General features: G+C 34.6%; 1 protein-coding gene across 1 annotated transcript; it reads left to right on the forward strand.

Annotated features, from left to right (window-relative positions):
- The first annotated feature begins 2,071 nt into the window (after nucleotides 1–2,071).
- LOC150098682 (uncharacterized) lies at nucleotides 2,072–14,517 on the forward strand. Its single transcript, XM_090404704.1, has 3 exons — nucleotides 2,072–2,374; nucleotides 2,502–2,682; nucleotides 6,745–14,517. The coding sequence occupies exon 3, from the start codon at nucleotides 6,984–6,986 to the stop codon at nucleotides 7,818–7,820; it is 837 nt and encodes a 278-aa protein (XP_090260830.1). The 5' UTR covers nucleotides 2,072–2,374; nucleotides 2,502–2,682; nucleotides 6,745–6,983; the 3' UTR covers nucleotides 7,821–14,517.
- Nucleotides 14,518–17,000: the final 2,483 nt, after the last annotated feature.

Here is a 17,000-nt window from a genome sequence, read left to right on the forward strand (position 1 = left end):
AGATATAGCTGGGCCACGTCTGTTACTAATTATACGTGGCTACCGATGAAGAGACCTTCAAACAAGTGCTCACATTTCTTGGTACATAATCCCAACAGCAGATGTTCTTGTCTGAAATAGTATGGGTTCTATGTTTTTTTGAGTTCATTGGAGGAAAACCCTGCTTACCTGGGCCAGAGATCGACCAACTCGGGAGCCAGTTGAAGAATGGCTTAGTAAAAGTTCCCCCAGTCGCAAACTAGACTTGAATTTCAGTCTATCTTTGGGTAGCATAGCACACAGAGGATGCAAGCGCCACTTCCATTGATCTGCACACACCTTCACACGTGACAATTTAATTATTGTTGCTCATATCTTGGTGTTCTGTTGATGGCCTGGTGATGTTTGGATGAGTAATAAAAAAAGACATAGATAATTCATAAATTATTATGTGTTTATTCTATAAAAATTATTTTGCCATAAGATTAATTCTGAATTAATGAATATATATATATATATATATATATATATATATATATATATATATATATATATATATGACAGAATGATCATTGACTCGGTTAACATACATAGTTTTATGAAAAATATTGAATGACTAGAACCGAGATTTAATTTATATTAAAACCTTTTTAATTAAATCTCGGTTCTAGTCATTCAATATTTTTCATAAAAATATATATATATATATATATATATATATATATATACACTAAGATGCTACTTTGCTCCACTTTTTTTTTACCTTTTTTTTAGTAATTTGAAAAGAAAAAAAATGTTTTCAGAGGTTTTTATTTTCTGAAATATTTTTTTAAACGTACAAAGTGTACTGAATGCCCTTATGTAAAATTTCTGTGAAAACAGTTGTTTTATTCCTTCTTTTATTTTTTCAAATAGTTGGAGCAATGTTTACCCAAGGATGGGGATACTTTGCACTAACTAGTAAAAACTACTAATTTAGATGGAATAATGGAAATGGAGCAAAGTATGACTATTTACAAAATAAGAATACACAACCTTCATTTATTATAACATAAAATAGCATACAAAATTGTTGAAATTGCGTTTTTTAAGACAAATTAGAAATGAAAATATAAAAAATTTAGAAGTTTAGAATTCACGTGTAAAAATTGATATATAGTCAGTTCTAAAAATAAACTGTGGCAAAAAAAAAAAAATCATTGGAATTAAGAACATTAAACTCAGGGATTCCAAATCTTTTCCAATTCTGGGAAAACATGCCTCTACGATTTATCATTTTGGGGGGTTTAATAAGACGAATTATGTCCTCTAAAGGATAAAATGTTTCAATTTTTTGTGTAGGTCATTTCCAGGACTTGACAGATATCTGCATTGCTTATTTTTGCTTCTTCCTTATTTATTTCTGAAATTTGCCCCAGAAAATATTCGCCTTTGTACATGAATATAACATACTGCCCAACTGATGAAACAAAATTCTTTTTTTCTAACCTCATTTAACTTTGTTGAAGAAGTTGCTATTTCTTCATCATCGTCAGATATCGAAGCAAGTTGTTTTTCACAGTAAGGAACTCAAAAACAGGTGGAGCAAAGTATCCCAAGAAAATTAAAATTTGGCTAGGAAGTAAATGAATGTTCTATAAAGTCAAGAAATGTTAACAAAATAAGAAATATATATATATATATATATATATTTGCGTGTGTATGATACGCCGTCTTCTAAAGAGCGGGGCGTAGAGTAGAGTCCTTCTGTATACCTCTACTGTTATGCATTGGCACTATCTTAAATAATTTATGAATGATAAAATTGTTATTATTATTACTTAACACTTCCAAGCTTTCCAAGGACTCATTGAGGAAAGGCAATCTACTCCACATAAACTACCATTTACATTACTTAATCCTCCACTTAGAACACCCTTTTTCACCATCCATTTACACTCTACTGAGTTTAATACGTGCTTCCAAAGTTGTCTTACACCATTCTATTACTCTGTTGTTAGATGGCGCTGAAGGGAATTTACCCATCTGTGATGTGTATGTTCTGTAATATCTCAGCTGTTGTGGCCAATGTTTACATGTCAGTATTATTTGATTTGTTCTATTTACCGTTTAGATACAGGGATTAAACGACCTTTTCCAACGAAGCGTATGTGTCGTGTTATTACTTGGCTGTTGTGTCTTCTTCGAGTGGTTTTGGACAGTTCGTGTACTTGACTTCGTGTTTGTCATTCCTTTGGTTGTTGACCGAAAGCGTAATGGGTACCGCATTGAGTTAATTTTTTCAATTGAATTGATGACTATAGACAGAGAGGCGAACTTGATCGAAAATCATATCCATTATTTCGATTTTAGGAAATGCTTTTATTGTGTTTGTCGTTCTCATATGATCCAAAAGGTATAAATGCAACAGTTTCATTTAAATTTCTTTCTTTCGAGTTTACGCTGTATCAGATTTATTATAAATTAAAGATTAACGTAATGAAGAATAATTTTCTTCTACTAATGTAGGATTTTTTTTTCAGGCAGTAAATTTCTTTTACAAGAAAACATCTAATTCGACAACAGTAATTTGGTTTCTTTACCTGGATGGAAGATGATCAGATTTCTGAAACAAAATGTAGTATGGAAAACATTCGGGAACGCCTGGATAGATGTGAGCTTGTTATGTGGAAGAATCCGTTGAAAAGATACTGCAATTACAAAGTATATACTTTAATTTGTCCCTAATTTTGTTTATATAAACTTTTTGACCATGTTTCCTGGAATATTGTTTTCAATTAATCTCATGTTATAATAAGATGAAAGGTTAAAAAAAAAAGTGGGGGATTTGTTTTAGAAAAGTTATGTTTTTCATATTGTTTTCTATGGTGAGTACTTTATTTGGGTTTTATTTTTGACATTAAGCTTCGCTTATATTGATAAGTACATATGTCACAGTACTGCAATCTCACGTCAGTATATTTTATGCTTTAAACGGGTGTAAGTTTGAGTTTTTCTTGAACTCAAATGAATGAAAAAGAAACACCTAAATAATTATCGAAAATGGTTTTGTAGATGTCAATAAACTATACCTTTGGGGGGAAAAATGAAAAGAAAGGACAGGAGGGGAAACATCAATTCCAGATTTCTGTAAATTTGTCTTTTCCTTATGTACTGTTATCGAAGATACTTGATGCTTCTTCATTCTCCCAATTCCTTGGACCTTTGCTTAACCAGCTCTCCCTCCAAATACACTGTTGATGTTAGCTCTCACCTTAGTAACCTTCATAGTAGTCAAATGCAAAGCATTTGCCTCCTGCTCAAATGGCAGTTGAGCTTTCTGGTCCCTCATGAAAGTAGTTAGGCAGAGTTTTTGTCCTTTCATGTTTCCACCCCTCTCTCGCATCCTGATTGTTCAATGATGATGCTAACTAAAGATAAAACAAACTTCCTGCCATCAGTCTTTTTCCTCAAACTTTTTCACCAAAAGAACACCAGAAAAGTACTCAAATAGTCTTGATACTAATAAGTTCCTCTAGTTGTACTAAAAGCGTATGCTCTAGAATTAACATTCATCCTGTATTGCCTTACAAAGCTGTCACACTCATTTGACATCAGCATGCCATCAGTCTTTTTTCTCATACTTTTTCACCAAAAGAACACCAGAAAAGTACTCAAATAGTCTTGATACTAATAAGTTCCTCTAGTTGTACTAAAAGCGTATGCTCTAGAATTAACATTCATCCTGTATTGCCTTACAAAGCTGTCACACTCATTTGACATCAGCATGGAAGCAGGCTTTTATCCAACCTGTTCCTGAAAAGAGAAAGAAAAGTCAACAATCAAATTACATCCCATTACCCTCACTTTAGTAGTCTTAAATATGATGGAAAATATCATTAATAGCCCACTACTTGGAAACCCATCAGTTAATTAAAGATTACCAATAGGGATTCTGCTACTTTCCTTTAATAGCAGACCTCCTAACTAACCTTATCCACCTTTTGATGGATTCTATGAAAATCTTTCAAGAAACTCACATGGCTACTCTTGTTTCAAGGCATTTGATTGTTTCTGGCATCATAGCCTTCTTTCCAAGCTGATATCTTTTGGGCTCCATCCTATCTTTGGCAAGTGGGTTGTGAGCTTCCATTGTGATTCATTGTGTGTGGTGATGGATGGTTTCCTTTCATCAGATTTTTCAATCAGTATCAGAGTATCCCATGGCTCTGTAGTTTCACTCATCTCTTCCTGACATACATCAATTATCTTCTTCCACTAATATATCAAATCCTGTTCATGGTCTTGTTCATGAGATTACACTCTATTCCTTTACTTCATTCAAGAATGAAGAATGCTCAAATAACTCAAGTCTCAAGATTTTTGTAACAAGATAATCTACTGAATTTCAATGCTACCAAACACTATTCTCTCTCTCTCTCTTTTTTGGTAGTAAACTATTCATCACTCTCCCTCACTTTTAACAATATACTACATTAACCAAGATCAGTTTTCTCCTCATATTTAGCTCTAGCCTAAACACATCACATACATCACTTCCTTAGCCTGCATTAACTTGATATTCTTTTTGTTAACAACTCCTAACACCTTATAAAACTCAAATGCAACCTACCTTAGAATAATCTCACATTTGGCATGAGCACAAAACTTCTCACAGAAGGCTTGATTATGTCCAGAGGAGGACTCTCTGTTTAATAGATAATTCCTTAATCATTGATTTATTCTCTCTCTTTCTGTTTAACCCCTTTCTCTATTTTATCTGTTTAACCCCTTTCTCTATTTGCTTTCCTCTAGATGCCCAGTTTCCGCCTTTTTTTGATTATTTCTCTGTTATGTGCAGTTCCACTGAAATTAGCCACCAGCTTTCTTTTTTCAACTCTGTACTGTTATGCATGCTGCAGACACTGGTCAACATCCACAGTTCAGCTCAAAACTTTTTGAATTACCTACTTATCTTCTTTCATTCATCTCTCTCTGACTAGTTTCCTCAATCAATACAATCACTAGCTCTTTAAGAAACATTTATTCTTTTCTTATCTCTAACCACTTGCTTTCTCCCCTCCCACATGTGTGCATCATCATCATTTTTCCTGATACTTACCCTCAACGAGTGTACAAGTTGCTATGAGAGTACTACACAAGTGAGCAATAGTGCACCCAGATGGGTCCAAGGGGCCCTGGCATCCCCAAAGAAAAAAGAAAAAAAAACACTAGAAAATTTTGTAAAAATCTTTTTCTAATTAAAAGTCTTTTTTTTAAATTTATATTATGTTGTGTCTTCTATTTCTATACTACTTATGAATTAGCAGTCACATAAGGTGGGAATACCCTATAGCTCTCAGGATTCACAGCCACTGTGAACATAAGGTGAATGAAGTAGTGCTTGGGCAGACTGAGCGTCATTTGCCGGGCCAGAGGAGATCATGTATTGGTGATCATTGCAGATGCTCAATTATAGGTCATATGCAATGCATTGTGTGTATTCCCAAATCATCTACTCAACTTGCCCCCCTCCTCCCCATGATTAAATCTCAGTGCACCACTGCAAGTGAGTTTATATTATTACTGAATCCAACAATTTCCCTCCAAATTAGCCTACTACCTGTCAACACTCCAATATTGGCATATGTAATCCGTCTTCTAAGGCATTTCTGAAAGAATCAATCCATTTGGATTTGTCTTTTTCAGGGTCTTTTTTTTCCCTACTAGCTTGGTAATTCCTACCTGTTTTGTTAACTTTTCCTCTCCCTTTCTATTTAAGTAACCACACTACTTGCAGTTATCTCTGATCAGACAGTCTTGAATGCTGACAATGTCAAATTTCTTACAAATACCTTCATTTTTAATATGATTTTACCATGGATGCCATCTTTTCACTTTAATTTTGTTAGGAATTTTATATCTATGGTCTATTATCTTTGATCAGTTGCTTTATTAATATCAAACTCTCAGATTCATAACTGAAAAGTGGTTTGAATACTTGTCTTTTGTATCACTAGTTTAGTATCAGTGCTAGTTATTGGTCCTGTGACCATACAAGGGGGGGGGGGGTTTGATATGTATATATTTTGCTCTTGGTGTGAAGAAAGAAAAAGCTCAACAGATAGCTATATCTGTGTTAAATAGTGGTTATCTAAAATAGCTGATTAAATTATTCAGTGTGGATCAGAATCACATATGTATACTTTGGCCTGTGAGTTTGATCAAATACATATGTGATCAAAATCACATGTGTATATCAAAGCAGAATACCTCATGTTTACTAAACAAGGTATGTATGTACCTGTGTATTTATCTGTTTCTTATTTATTCTTCACTAATTTATTCTTTCAATTTTTTTCAGAACTTTCAAGAAGAGTAGATGATAGCAGAATAACTTATGTACATGAATTTCTTATGTGTAGGTATTCTGCTGAATACCTTATACATAGGTATTCTGCTGCTATAAGCTTTGCTGGTAAAACCTGCATAAAAAGAATTGTAATAAATTAATAATCTCCATTTAAAATTTCATTTATTATTATTCCTTAAATTAATAAACGATTCTACAATTTTTGAAATTATCAAATTTAAATACAATATTAAATGTTAGTATATCCACTGTTCAATTATAATATTAAATTATAATATGTCCACTGTATATTTTTGCATATGTATTTTAGTACAAAATATATAATCACTATGAAGTTCCGAATTATATGTTTGTACCTACATATATGTTTATTATTATTCATCACTTTAATTCATTCTTTCAATTTTTTTCAGAACCTTCAAGAAGAGTAGATGATTAAAACTAAAAGATGAAAAAAATTACATTATATGATAACCCATATGTGGTATTTTGCTTATGTTTAATATAAAAACAGTCACAGCCCTATTTGGTATATAATCATGCAACTACTTGTCTCATTATTATAAGAAGAGACATTTATCTATTTCTTCTAAGGCACTGTTTTTTTTCAGTGATCTATAGTCACAGTATACTGAATGTATGAGCAGAAAGCATGTTTCATTGTGCAACTTGTGGAAAAATAATTTCAAGACTAAGTGGACTGAAAAGTCATTTGAGGATTCATACACAAGAGAAGCCATATCTTTGTACAACATGTGGAAAAGCATTTACAAGTTCCAGTTATCTAAAAATTCACTCAAGAATTCATACTAAGGAAAAACCATTCCGTTGTGAAATTTGTGGAAAAGCATTTTTAAGTTCCAGTAATCTCAAAACACACGCAAGAGTTCATACTCAGGAAAAACCATTTCCTTGTGTAATATGTGGAAAATCATTTTCCAGTTCTAGTTATCTTAAAATCCACATCAGGTTTCATACTCAAGAGAAACCATTCTGCTGTGCAACATGCGGGAAGGGATTTTCAAATTCCTGTGATCTCAAAACTCACTCCTGGTTGCATGCTGAAGTAATGCCTTTCATTTGTTCAGTATGTGGGAAGGGATTTTCACGTTCTTGTTATCTAAAGAGTCATATGAGAGTCCACACTCAAGAGAAACCATATATTTGTACAATATGTGGAAGAGCATTTTCAGAATCAGGTTCTCTAAAAAGACATTCTGTGGTTCATGCTCAGGAGAAACCTTTTCTTTGTACAATATGTGGAAAAACATTTGCACGGTCTACAGATTTGAAAAATCACTCAAAAATTCACTCTCTAGAGAAACCATTTCTTTGTACAACATGCGGGAAAGCCTTTTTATGTTCCAGTCATCTCAAAAACCACATAAGGGTTCATACTCGTGAGAAACCCTTCCTTTGTACAACATGTGGGAAGGCATTTTCAGAATCTGGTTCTCTAAAGAGACATTATTTAATTCATACTAAATAATGAATTTATAATAAATGATGTACTGTTTTGAAAAACATGTTCAATTGTGAAATGTGGAAAAAGTCTTTACCTTCTCCAATGATCTGAAAAATCACTCAGCATTCATACTTTGGATTGTGCCCTTGTGTAAATGTGAAAAAAATTTGACAGTTCCACCCATCTCACCAGTCATTTAAAAATTTCAACAGTATCACCTCTTGTTTTGTTCAGCAAAATTTCAGACTGAGGTTATTTAGAAGATATAACTGTCTTCATTATCTTCATTATTTTTTCAGTTGATTTAACAGAATCTGTTCATATCATACTATTGGTGAAATATTCATACCGTATTTACTCGAATATAACTATCTTGCACTCCTGATTTTACTTTGCAAAAAAGAAATTAAAAGTTTTGCATATATCTCATGTTAATGCACAAATTAAAACTTTAAGAAATAATGATATTGTAATGGCAGTTTCAGTTATTTTGGAATTTGGTTGAAGAGAATTTGCATTTCAACTCAACAACTGAAAGCTTGCCTTCATCATTGAGTCATGCAATCTTTTGTTAATACTGCACCAATCATATGTACATCTACAGGCCTACCTTTGCAGTCTGTTTTGCACCCTACTTTCACTTCTCATTAGTTATTGTTATGAACAAGGATTGTTCATAACAATAATCTCAAGTCTTAGAAATTACTGGTAATTTTTACTTGAAATATGGAGAAACATTCAAGTTACAGTGCGGGTTTTAAACTAAAAGTTATGATGTACTAATGAAGGTGAGCAGCCAATTGCATGAATAACATTGATAATTAAAATTTAAATACATTCATTTTATAAATAATGTGAGCAATTATAAATTATAACGAACATTGAGGATTTAATTATTATTATTATTATATAACACCTCCAGGGAGTCCAAAGACTCATTGAGGGAGGGCACCTGCTCTCCAACTCAATCTCTACCACTCAATCCACCAACTAACCACACCAACACCATCTACTGCCAACCACCACCACTAGTATTTCCACAGACAATCACAAACATCCATGCTTTGGTGGGATTTGAACCTGCAGTTTTTTGGCTGGAGAGCAGAGAAGCTAACCACCCAGCCAGCCAGCCAGCCAGGCTGGCAATTATAAACATAAATTTAATTTTTTCCTGAAAAATTTGCATTTCTGAAAATCCCCATATATATCTTGCACCACAACTTTTTAACTTTAATTTTGGTAAGAAAAAGTGGTAGTTATATTTGAATAAATACAGTACTTATAATTTGTAATATCACTGCTTATTTCACATTCATTTTTTCTGAGGAGGAGGTATTAGCAAGTGGTTTACCTAACAGAAATAATAGCCTGTAAAAACTTTGTATTTACAGCCTATATGTACATAGTTTTATTTATATACATAGATATGCCAATAGCACTGTTAGCAGGCAGAGGGAATGAATAAGACAGAATGTGTCCTGAACACAATGTTATAATAGATACCATGCATAAGTCAGTATTATAACTGTTTGAAGTCATCTTCCATTTAACACATTATTATGAATCTCTCATATGAAAAATTCCATAAATATATTGAGTTTAAGTATTGCAGGTAAAATAATTTAGAGAAGTAAAAATAGTAAAATTGCATAAACACAAAAAGTTAAGTTTATTATTGTTATCATCAATTCATTTTATTAATTGTTATTATTATTATTTCATTTGAATGAAAATATGTAATCTCCATTAGTTTTATAATTTTGTAAATTTATAAATGTAAAGTATGTTATTCACTTTTTTGAAAATCATATCCAACTGCCTAGGTTGGCTCAATTACTGCTCAGAAGACATCGTGTCTTGTACATCTGCTTCTTTTGCTTAGAGAAATGTTGATACACATGTACACAAAGAAATGTTAGAACATTCATAAGAATCCCTACTAACCAAGCATCCTGAAAGTTCAGAATTGCTAAAATTCTTACCTTCTGCACTGTTTCCATATGTTATTGTAACATCTACATTCAATAAACATTCAGGACCACAGTATACATTTTTAATCCTAGAACACTGATTGTGCATGAAAATTATAATGCTAAATCATGACTTGCAGCTTTTCTTAGTTTTGAAGTGATGCTCCTGATCCCTTCAACTTTGTATCTCATAACAAGCATTATGGCAACAAAGATCACCTTTCTATATAAAAATAGATTAGTCATGATAATATTTCCACATTCTTCAGCCTAGTTGGCCAAGTGCTTAGGGTACCAACTCTCCAACCAACACAACAGGCAATGGATTTGAATCCTTCCATAGACATGGATGTTTGTGATTGTTTTTAGGTGGAAGATGAATTTCATCACCCAGTGTGAGACCACCACTGAGAGAGAGGTATGAGACTGAGCAGAAGTAAGACAGAGTATATGTGTTGCGCAGTGGGCGGTGGCCATGAGACAGACCTGGAGCTGGAAGGAAATGTCATCAGGAAGGTGAGAGACTTTAGATACTTAGGTTCGACAGTGGAAGAAGATGGAGGAGGTGAGAAGGAAGTGGGATGCAGGATACAAGCAGGTTGGAGGAACTGGAGGGAGATGGCTGGAGTGTTATGTGATAAGAGGGTGCCGATCAATCTGAAAGGCAAAATTTATAGGACAGTAGTGAGGCCAGCTATGACATATGCTATAGAAACTGTGGCCCTGAGGAAAAATAACATTAGCAGGATGGAAGTAGCAGAGATGAGAATGCTTAGGTGGATGTGCGGTGTGACCAGAAAGGATCATCTGAGAAATGACTATGTCAGGGGAACAGTGCAAGTTACGAACTTAGGAGCGAAAATACAGGAGGCAAGGTTGAGATGGTTTGGTCATGTGATGAGGAGGGAGGACGAATATGTGGGAAGAAGGGTCATGCAGATGGATGTGCAAGGAAGACGGAAGCGTGGGCGGCCAAAGAAGAGATGGAGGGAGCTGGCAGAAGAGGACTTGAAGATGAAGAACTTGGATGTGGTGACAGCCCAAGACAGGAAGGCGTGGAGGAGACTCATAATAAACAGTGACCCCACTTAAGTGGGAGAAGCTGCAGAAGAAGAAGAAGAGTGTGAGACCACCACCATGCTTATTGGAGACCTTAAGTGACTTGAAAAGTTCCATGTTTGGTCTCTAGAGCAGGCTCTAGACTATGTAAAAAATAAAAAGAATTACAAAATATAGAAAAAAAAACATAAAATTAATAAAAATGGGAAAAATAATCCTTTGCACACTCATGGTACAAATGTACTGTTGGCTTACTAATAACCTTTCATGGATGGGAACCACAGTAAAAAAATAAATAAAAATTGCAAACTTGTATTGCTTATTGATAAAATAAGGATTAAAACAAAAAATACAATTTCTTGTTGAATATAATATATTTATGACCTCAAGTGTAACTTTCCATATCTTTGTAAACATAGGGCAGAAATGTGTCAAATATCAAGATATGATTAAGCACAGTTCCTATTTTTAAAAATATATAATTGAAATGAAAATAAATTCAGAATTTTGTGGTAAAAAGATTTTTTTAAATATAACTTTTTATTAGTAATTTATTAACATTGACCTCCATGGAGTCAAAGGACTCATTGCAGGATATCTATACTTTCTCATGCAAAAAGAACATTGAACCATGCCTTAAATACATTCACAGTTTATGCATACACTCGCAAGCAATGTATTCCACTCATCAATCACTCTCCATGAAGAACCTGCTATTCACTCCCTTGCTTACCACAGGGCTGTGCAACAACTTGCAATCCCTCAATCTGTCCTCATATCTGACATTTCATAGATCTGATATTGACTTAATAAACCTTCTGTGGACTCTCCACAACACATCCTCATCTCCTTGAAAACCAGGTAATAAAATTTTGATGAGTGTTTTCCAAATAATGCCCTATTCACACTAGTATTCTGGTGTTAACAATAATAATAATAATAATCATGGTGTATCATATATCAAATTTTATATATGTATATATATATGATATGTTTTGATATATGATACACCATGATACGTTTGGATTTTGCAAAGGCTTTTGACAGAGTACAGCATGATGGACTGTTGCATAAATTGGAGAATATAGGTTTGGGTTATAGAATATTTGCATGGATAAGAGGATAGCTGACTCACAGATATCAAAAAGTGGTATACAGGGGATGTGAGTCTGCAAGATTCTGTGCATCAGACTTTAGACCTATTACCATCTCCCCTGTGTTACTTAGACTCTATCATAAAATATTAGTTAAATGACTTCAACAACATATACAGTATGATTATAGACAAAGAACTTTTGTCCCTTCGGATGGCTGTGCCGAGAATATATATCTTCTTTCTTCTCTTCTTTCTGATTCCTGATGCCACCTTAAGTCTCTATATATGTTGTCACTGGACCTCTAAAAGGCCTTTGATAGCATCTCCCTTCCTGCTGTCCTTTGAGCACTGTCTATTGCTGGATGTCCAGAACCTTTTCTTTCCTATGTTATGGAGCTATACTTGGGTAGCTCTATCACTATCACTACAAGGTCCCATGCAACTTCTATTCCTGCAGTGCAGGGTGTTAACCAGGGTGATCCTCTATCTCCTCTTTTCTTTAACTGCATCATAGATGAGTTTCTTCATTCTCTTCCTAGCCATATAGGCTACTCTCTAGGTGCTTCTTCCTTTAATGCTATGGCCTTTGCAGATGATCTTATTTTCATATCCTCTACTAAGATAGGCTTGCAGGAACTCCTTGACCAGGCAGTTGACTTCTTCTTCGAGGCCTTTCTATTAATGCAGAGAAGTCCTGCTCTTTAGCTCTTGTCCCTTCTTGATGTGACAAGAAGCTTAAGGTCGAGGCTATAGAGTTTTCCCTGCATGGGAGGCCGTTGCATGCTTTGACCATCCTGGAAGAGTGGAGATACCTCGGTATCATGTTCACCCCAAAGGGAAGGTCTCCTATCCTAGAAGCTTGGATCGCTTCTTTGAGGAAAGCTCCTCTCAAGACCCAGCAAAGATTGTTTCTCCTTTCCTACTATCTCCTACTCTTTTACTACTCTTGGTACTGTCCTGAATGGACAGGGCTATCCGTTCAGCCATGAGATCATGGCTCTGACTGCCGCCTGACACTCCTACTGCATATTTCCATGTGAGGGTGAAGGATGGTGGGCTTGGGGTTCCATCACTTAGATGGCTGATCCCATGCCTGCGGCTGTCAAGAATCGCACAGTTAGAACTATCTTCTTTCTCCATCTGCAGAGAGGCTTTCTATAGCCCATTAATACAAGATGACTTTAGGCAGGCTAAAGGCTGGTTCCGTTATCAAGGTACTTTAATCGAGTCAGCACCTGCAGAACACAAGAGATGGGCATCTCTGTTGCACTGTTCTGTAGATGATGCTCCATGGGTTCGAGCATATTGACCTTATCAGGACGAGGATGAATGCCCTGCCTACTTGAGCCTGCACAGCTCGATGGGGTAGTGACGACTCCAACTGTAGGGTTGGCTGCCACTACAGTGAGACACTGTCTCATATAGCCCAGTGTTGCTTCCACACCCATGGGGTCTGTGTGAGGAGGCATGATACCGTGGTCTCCATTCTGAACAACCGCTTTAAGAACAAAGGTTGGGTGACTGTGGTGGAACCGCATTAAAGAACCTCTGCCGGGTTTGCGTAAGCCAGACTTAGTGATTAAAAGAGATGGTTATGTTTGGGTAGTTGATGCCCAGGTGGTGGGAACAGCATGCCCACTAGCCTATAGCCATAATAATGAAGTAAATTATTATAAAAATAACCCAGATCTAGTTGTAAAACACTTGTAAAGGCTTAGGCCTATATCAAGTCTGGACAAAATGTCTGGATGTGATGTAAGGGTAGTACTGCCCATAACCAGTACAAAGATTAATAAAATAAATTTAAAAAAATACCACAAGGATCAGTGCTTGGTCCACTGTTATTTAATCTGTATATTAATGATATTGGGAAGGATTTGACAAGTGACATACACCTATTTGCTGATGATGCAAAGATAGGAAGGGTAATTGCAGAATGATCTGAATAGGCTGGAATTGTAGGCATGGGAAAATGGATGTCAGTAAATGTAAAGTCATTCACTTCAGTGTGATTAGATATCCAATATCATATTATATTGGTGGGAATATGCTAGAGATCTTGGAGTGTTAGTAGATAGAAAGTTGAAGTTTAGGGGTCTTGTAGCAAAGATTGCAAATACAACTCAAAAGATAATTGCAATTCTGAAATGAATGTTCACATGTAAAGATAAGGATGTCATTTTGCCTCTTTACAAGTCCTTGATAAGATCCCGCTCAGATTATTGAGTACAGGTTTGGTCTCCTGGTTTCCGTTGTGATTCTGATATATTAGAGAGAGTGCAAATGTTAAAAATGATATCAGGATTGTGGAATACTGATTATGAAGACAGACTGAGAATTTGTAGACTGCAGGAGAAAGAGGGATGATATGATTGAGACTTACATACTTCTGAAAAGGTCATACAGGATTTCAGTTGATGGAATTTTTCGATTTATGGGGGGGGAGGACAAGAGAGCATCCTTGGAAGCTGAGAATGAATGCCACTAAGATGGGGATAAGGGCTAGATTTTTCTCTCATAGGGTTGTGTGTGTGTGTGATTGGAATGAATTGCTATTGGATGTTGTGAGTGCAAGTAGTGTGAATGAATTCAAGAATAAGTATGATAGTTGGTGGTGTAATATGTGGCCTCCCACTCAATGAGTCTCTGACTCCCTAGAGGTCTCTCTCTTGATAATAATAATATATATATATATATGTATATATATATATATATACACATATATATATATATACACATATATATATACACATATATATATATATACACATATATATATATATACACATATATATATATATACACATATATGTATATATACACATATATACATATATATATATACACATATATACATATATGTATATATATATATATATCAATGGATAACATCTGATTGATTCCTTTATTCAATATAGCTTTATCCTATACATCCATGTGACATAAAACAAACAGCAGGAAACACACCTTTAGTTTTTATAGATGTGAATCTCAGAGATATTTAAGCTAAAGAAAGAAAGAAAAAGTCAGTTTATCATAACTACATGAAACTACTGAGGCACAGAACCTAGACATGTATCTAACTTTTAAAGAAATCTAGAAGAGTTCTTTATATCTTCTGACTCTCTATAATCCTTTAACTGGAAACAACTTTTATTGGATAATGCTGGTTGTTTTCTACCTGATTTACTTGCTCTAAGGATGTGAAAGTTGCATCTGTGGAGGCAAACTTCTACAGGCTTACCTTCCTGTTATAGTTGACATAGACAAGTCCATAAAAGTAACCCTGCTTCCTTAGATAATTGGATGGCTCATTCAATAAAGAATTCAGTGGGGAAAGGTCTAAATAGAGAACTTCATAATAGCGACTTCTAGTTTACAACATTTTCAGTCGTCCTCCTAAATCATTCCAACTGAATAAAACTGACGTGCCCATCTTTAAGTATTACAGGTTATTCGTTTAACCTGGATAAATCTTTTTTTTTTTTTTTTTTTTTTTGTATCTCTGGCCAATGGATTATGATATCTTGGATAATGGATAAGATATCTTTATCCTATAAATCCATGTGACATTTATTTTCTAGCGATATCAAGCTAAGAATAGCCTGTCATCAGCTGCTTATTAGGTAGTGTACAAAGTGTCACATTCTTGTAAAATCCAAATGAACTTCCAAATTTTACATGATGTATATTTTCATTTTATAATGACCATCCATATAAGGTTTATAATCTTTCATGGATTGGTTACTGTGGGTAAGTTAAGGGTGGGGGGGATTCATTACTTTTTTAATATTTGTTTATTATTATTTATTTATTTTTTTACATTTGAAACTTCTCCATAGACCAGACAAGGACCTTTTTCAAGCCACTTCAGTCCTCCAATAAATAGAATGGTGGTGGTGGTGGTGGTCTTACTTTCAGGTAATGAAATTCATCTCTCACCTAAGGACAGTCACAAAACAGCCATGCCCACATCAGGATGTGAACCTGGTGGTTAGAGAGTAGATATTTCATCCACTCAGATATATCAGTCCAACAGTTGCACTTATTTCTCTTAACTTGTATTCTGAAGGCACATGTGATTAACAAAAGCTTAAATAGAATAAATAAATACTGTTGAGATTTTCTCTTTTATTACTAGGTAATCATATTAGTTCAGTATAAATTGCTCATATTTATTATGTTTAGTATTTTATTAAACTTCACTGATGATCTTAAGATACTTTTATCAACAGAAGGAATGTAGGTCATGGGTTGAGAAATACTGATGTAGAATCTTCACATGTTGTAATAAATTTCTGTTATTAATGACTTGATTAACATACACTATTGACATAAGATTTCAATTTAGACTATAACAAAGCAGGCATGTTGCTTAATTGGGTGTTGCACTAAATTACTTCCTTCTGATTCATTTTATATCAAGGCAAAAGAAACGTGATGCTAAAGAGACTTCAGATGTTTAATTCCATATGAGAACAAGGCATTTATATATAGGATTAACAAACAATATATTCTTCATGGGAAGGTTTTGATATTAAGACCACCTGACGAGTTTTGTAAGTTGTGTGACTTATATCATTAATTATACAACTAATATGTGTAATTAATTGTTAATAGGTTTTTGTTGTGTAAGACTTTTAGGTATCAGTACCCCTGATACCTAAAAGTCTTATTATTAAAATATTAAATTATTATTATTATTAAACAAGACCTCATGGAGTCAAAGACTCATCTAGGAGGTCCTTTTATCTCACACACATCTCATCATACCGGGTCTTAAACACATTCAAACTCCATGCAGACACCACACTCTCAGGCAAGGCATTCCAATCATTCACAACTCTGCACGAAAAAAACCTGCCTCTCACTCCCCTACTCACACCCTCTTTATACAGTTTCCAGGGATGACCTCTGGTTCTCCACTGATCTCCCACTATTCTCTGTAGAACTTCTCCACCATTGATCCTATAACAACCCCTTACCAACTTGTAGGTCTCTATCATATCTCCCCTCTTCCTTCTCTCCACTAGACTCTGCAAATTACATCTTTTCAATCTTTCCTCATACTCGACATTC

Source organism: Typopeltis vanoorti, chromosome 15, assembly GCF_054136105.1.
Source record: "Typopeltis vanoorti isolate ZY-2024b chromosome 15, IOZ_Tvanoo_1.0, whole genome shotgun sequence".
NCBI lineage: Eukaryota > Metazoa > Arthropoda > Arachnida > Uropygi > Thelyphonidae > Typopeltis > Typopeltis vanoorti.

Excerpts from the sequence above, each read along its gene's own strand:
- LOC150098682 (XM_090404704.1), top strand. The coding sequence starts at position 6,984 with ATGTTTCATTGTGCAACTTGTGGAAAAATAATTTCAAGACTAAGTGGA.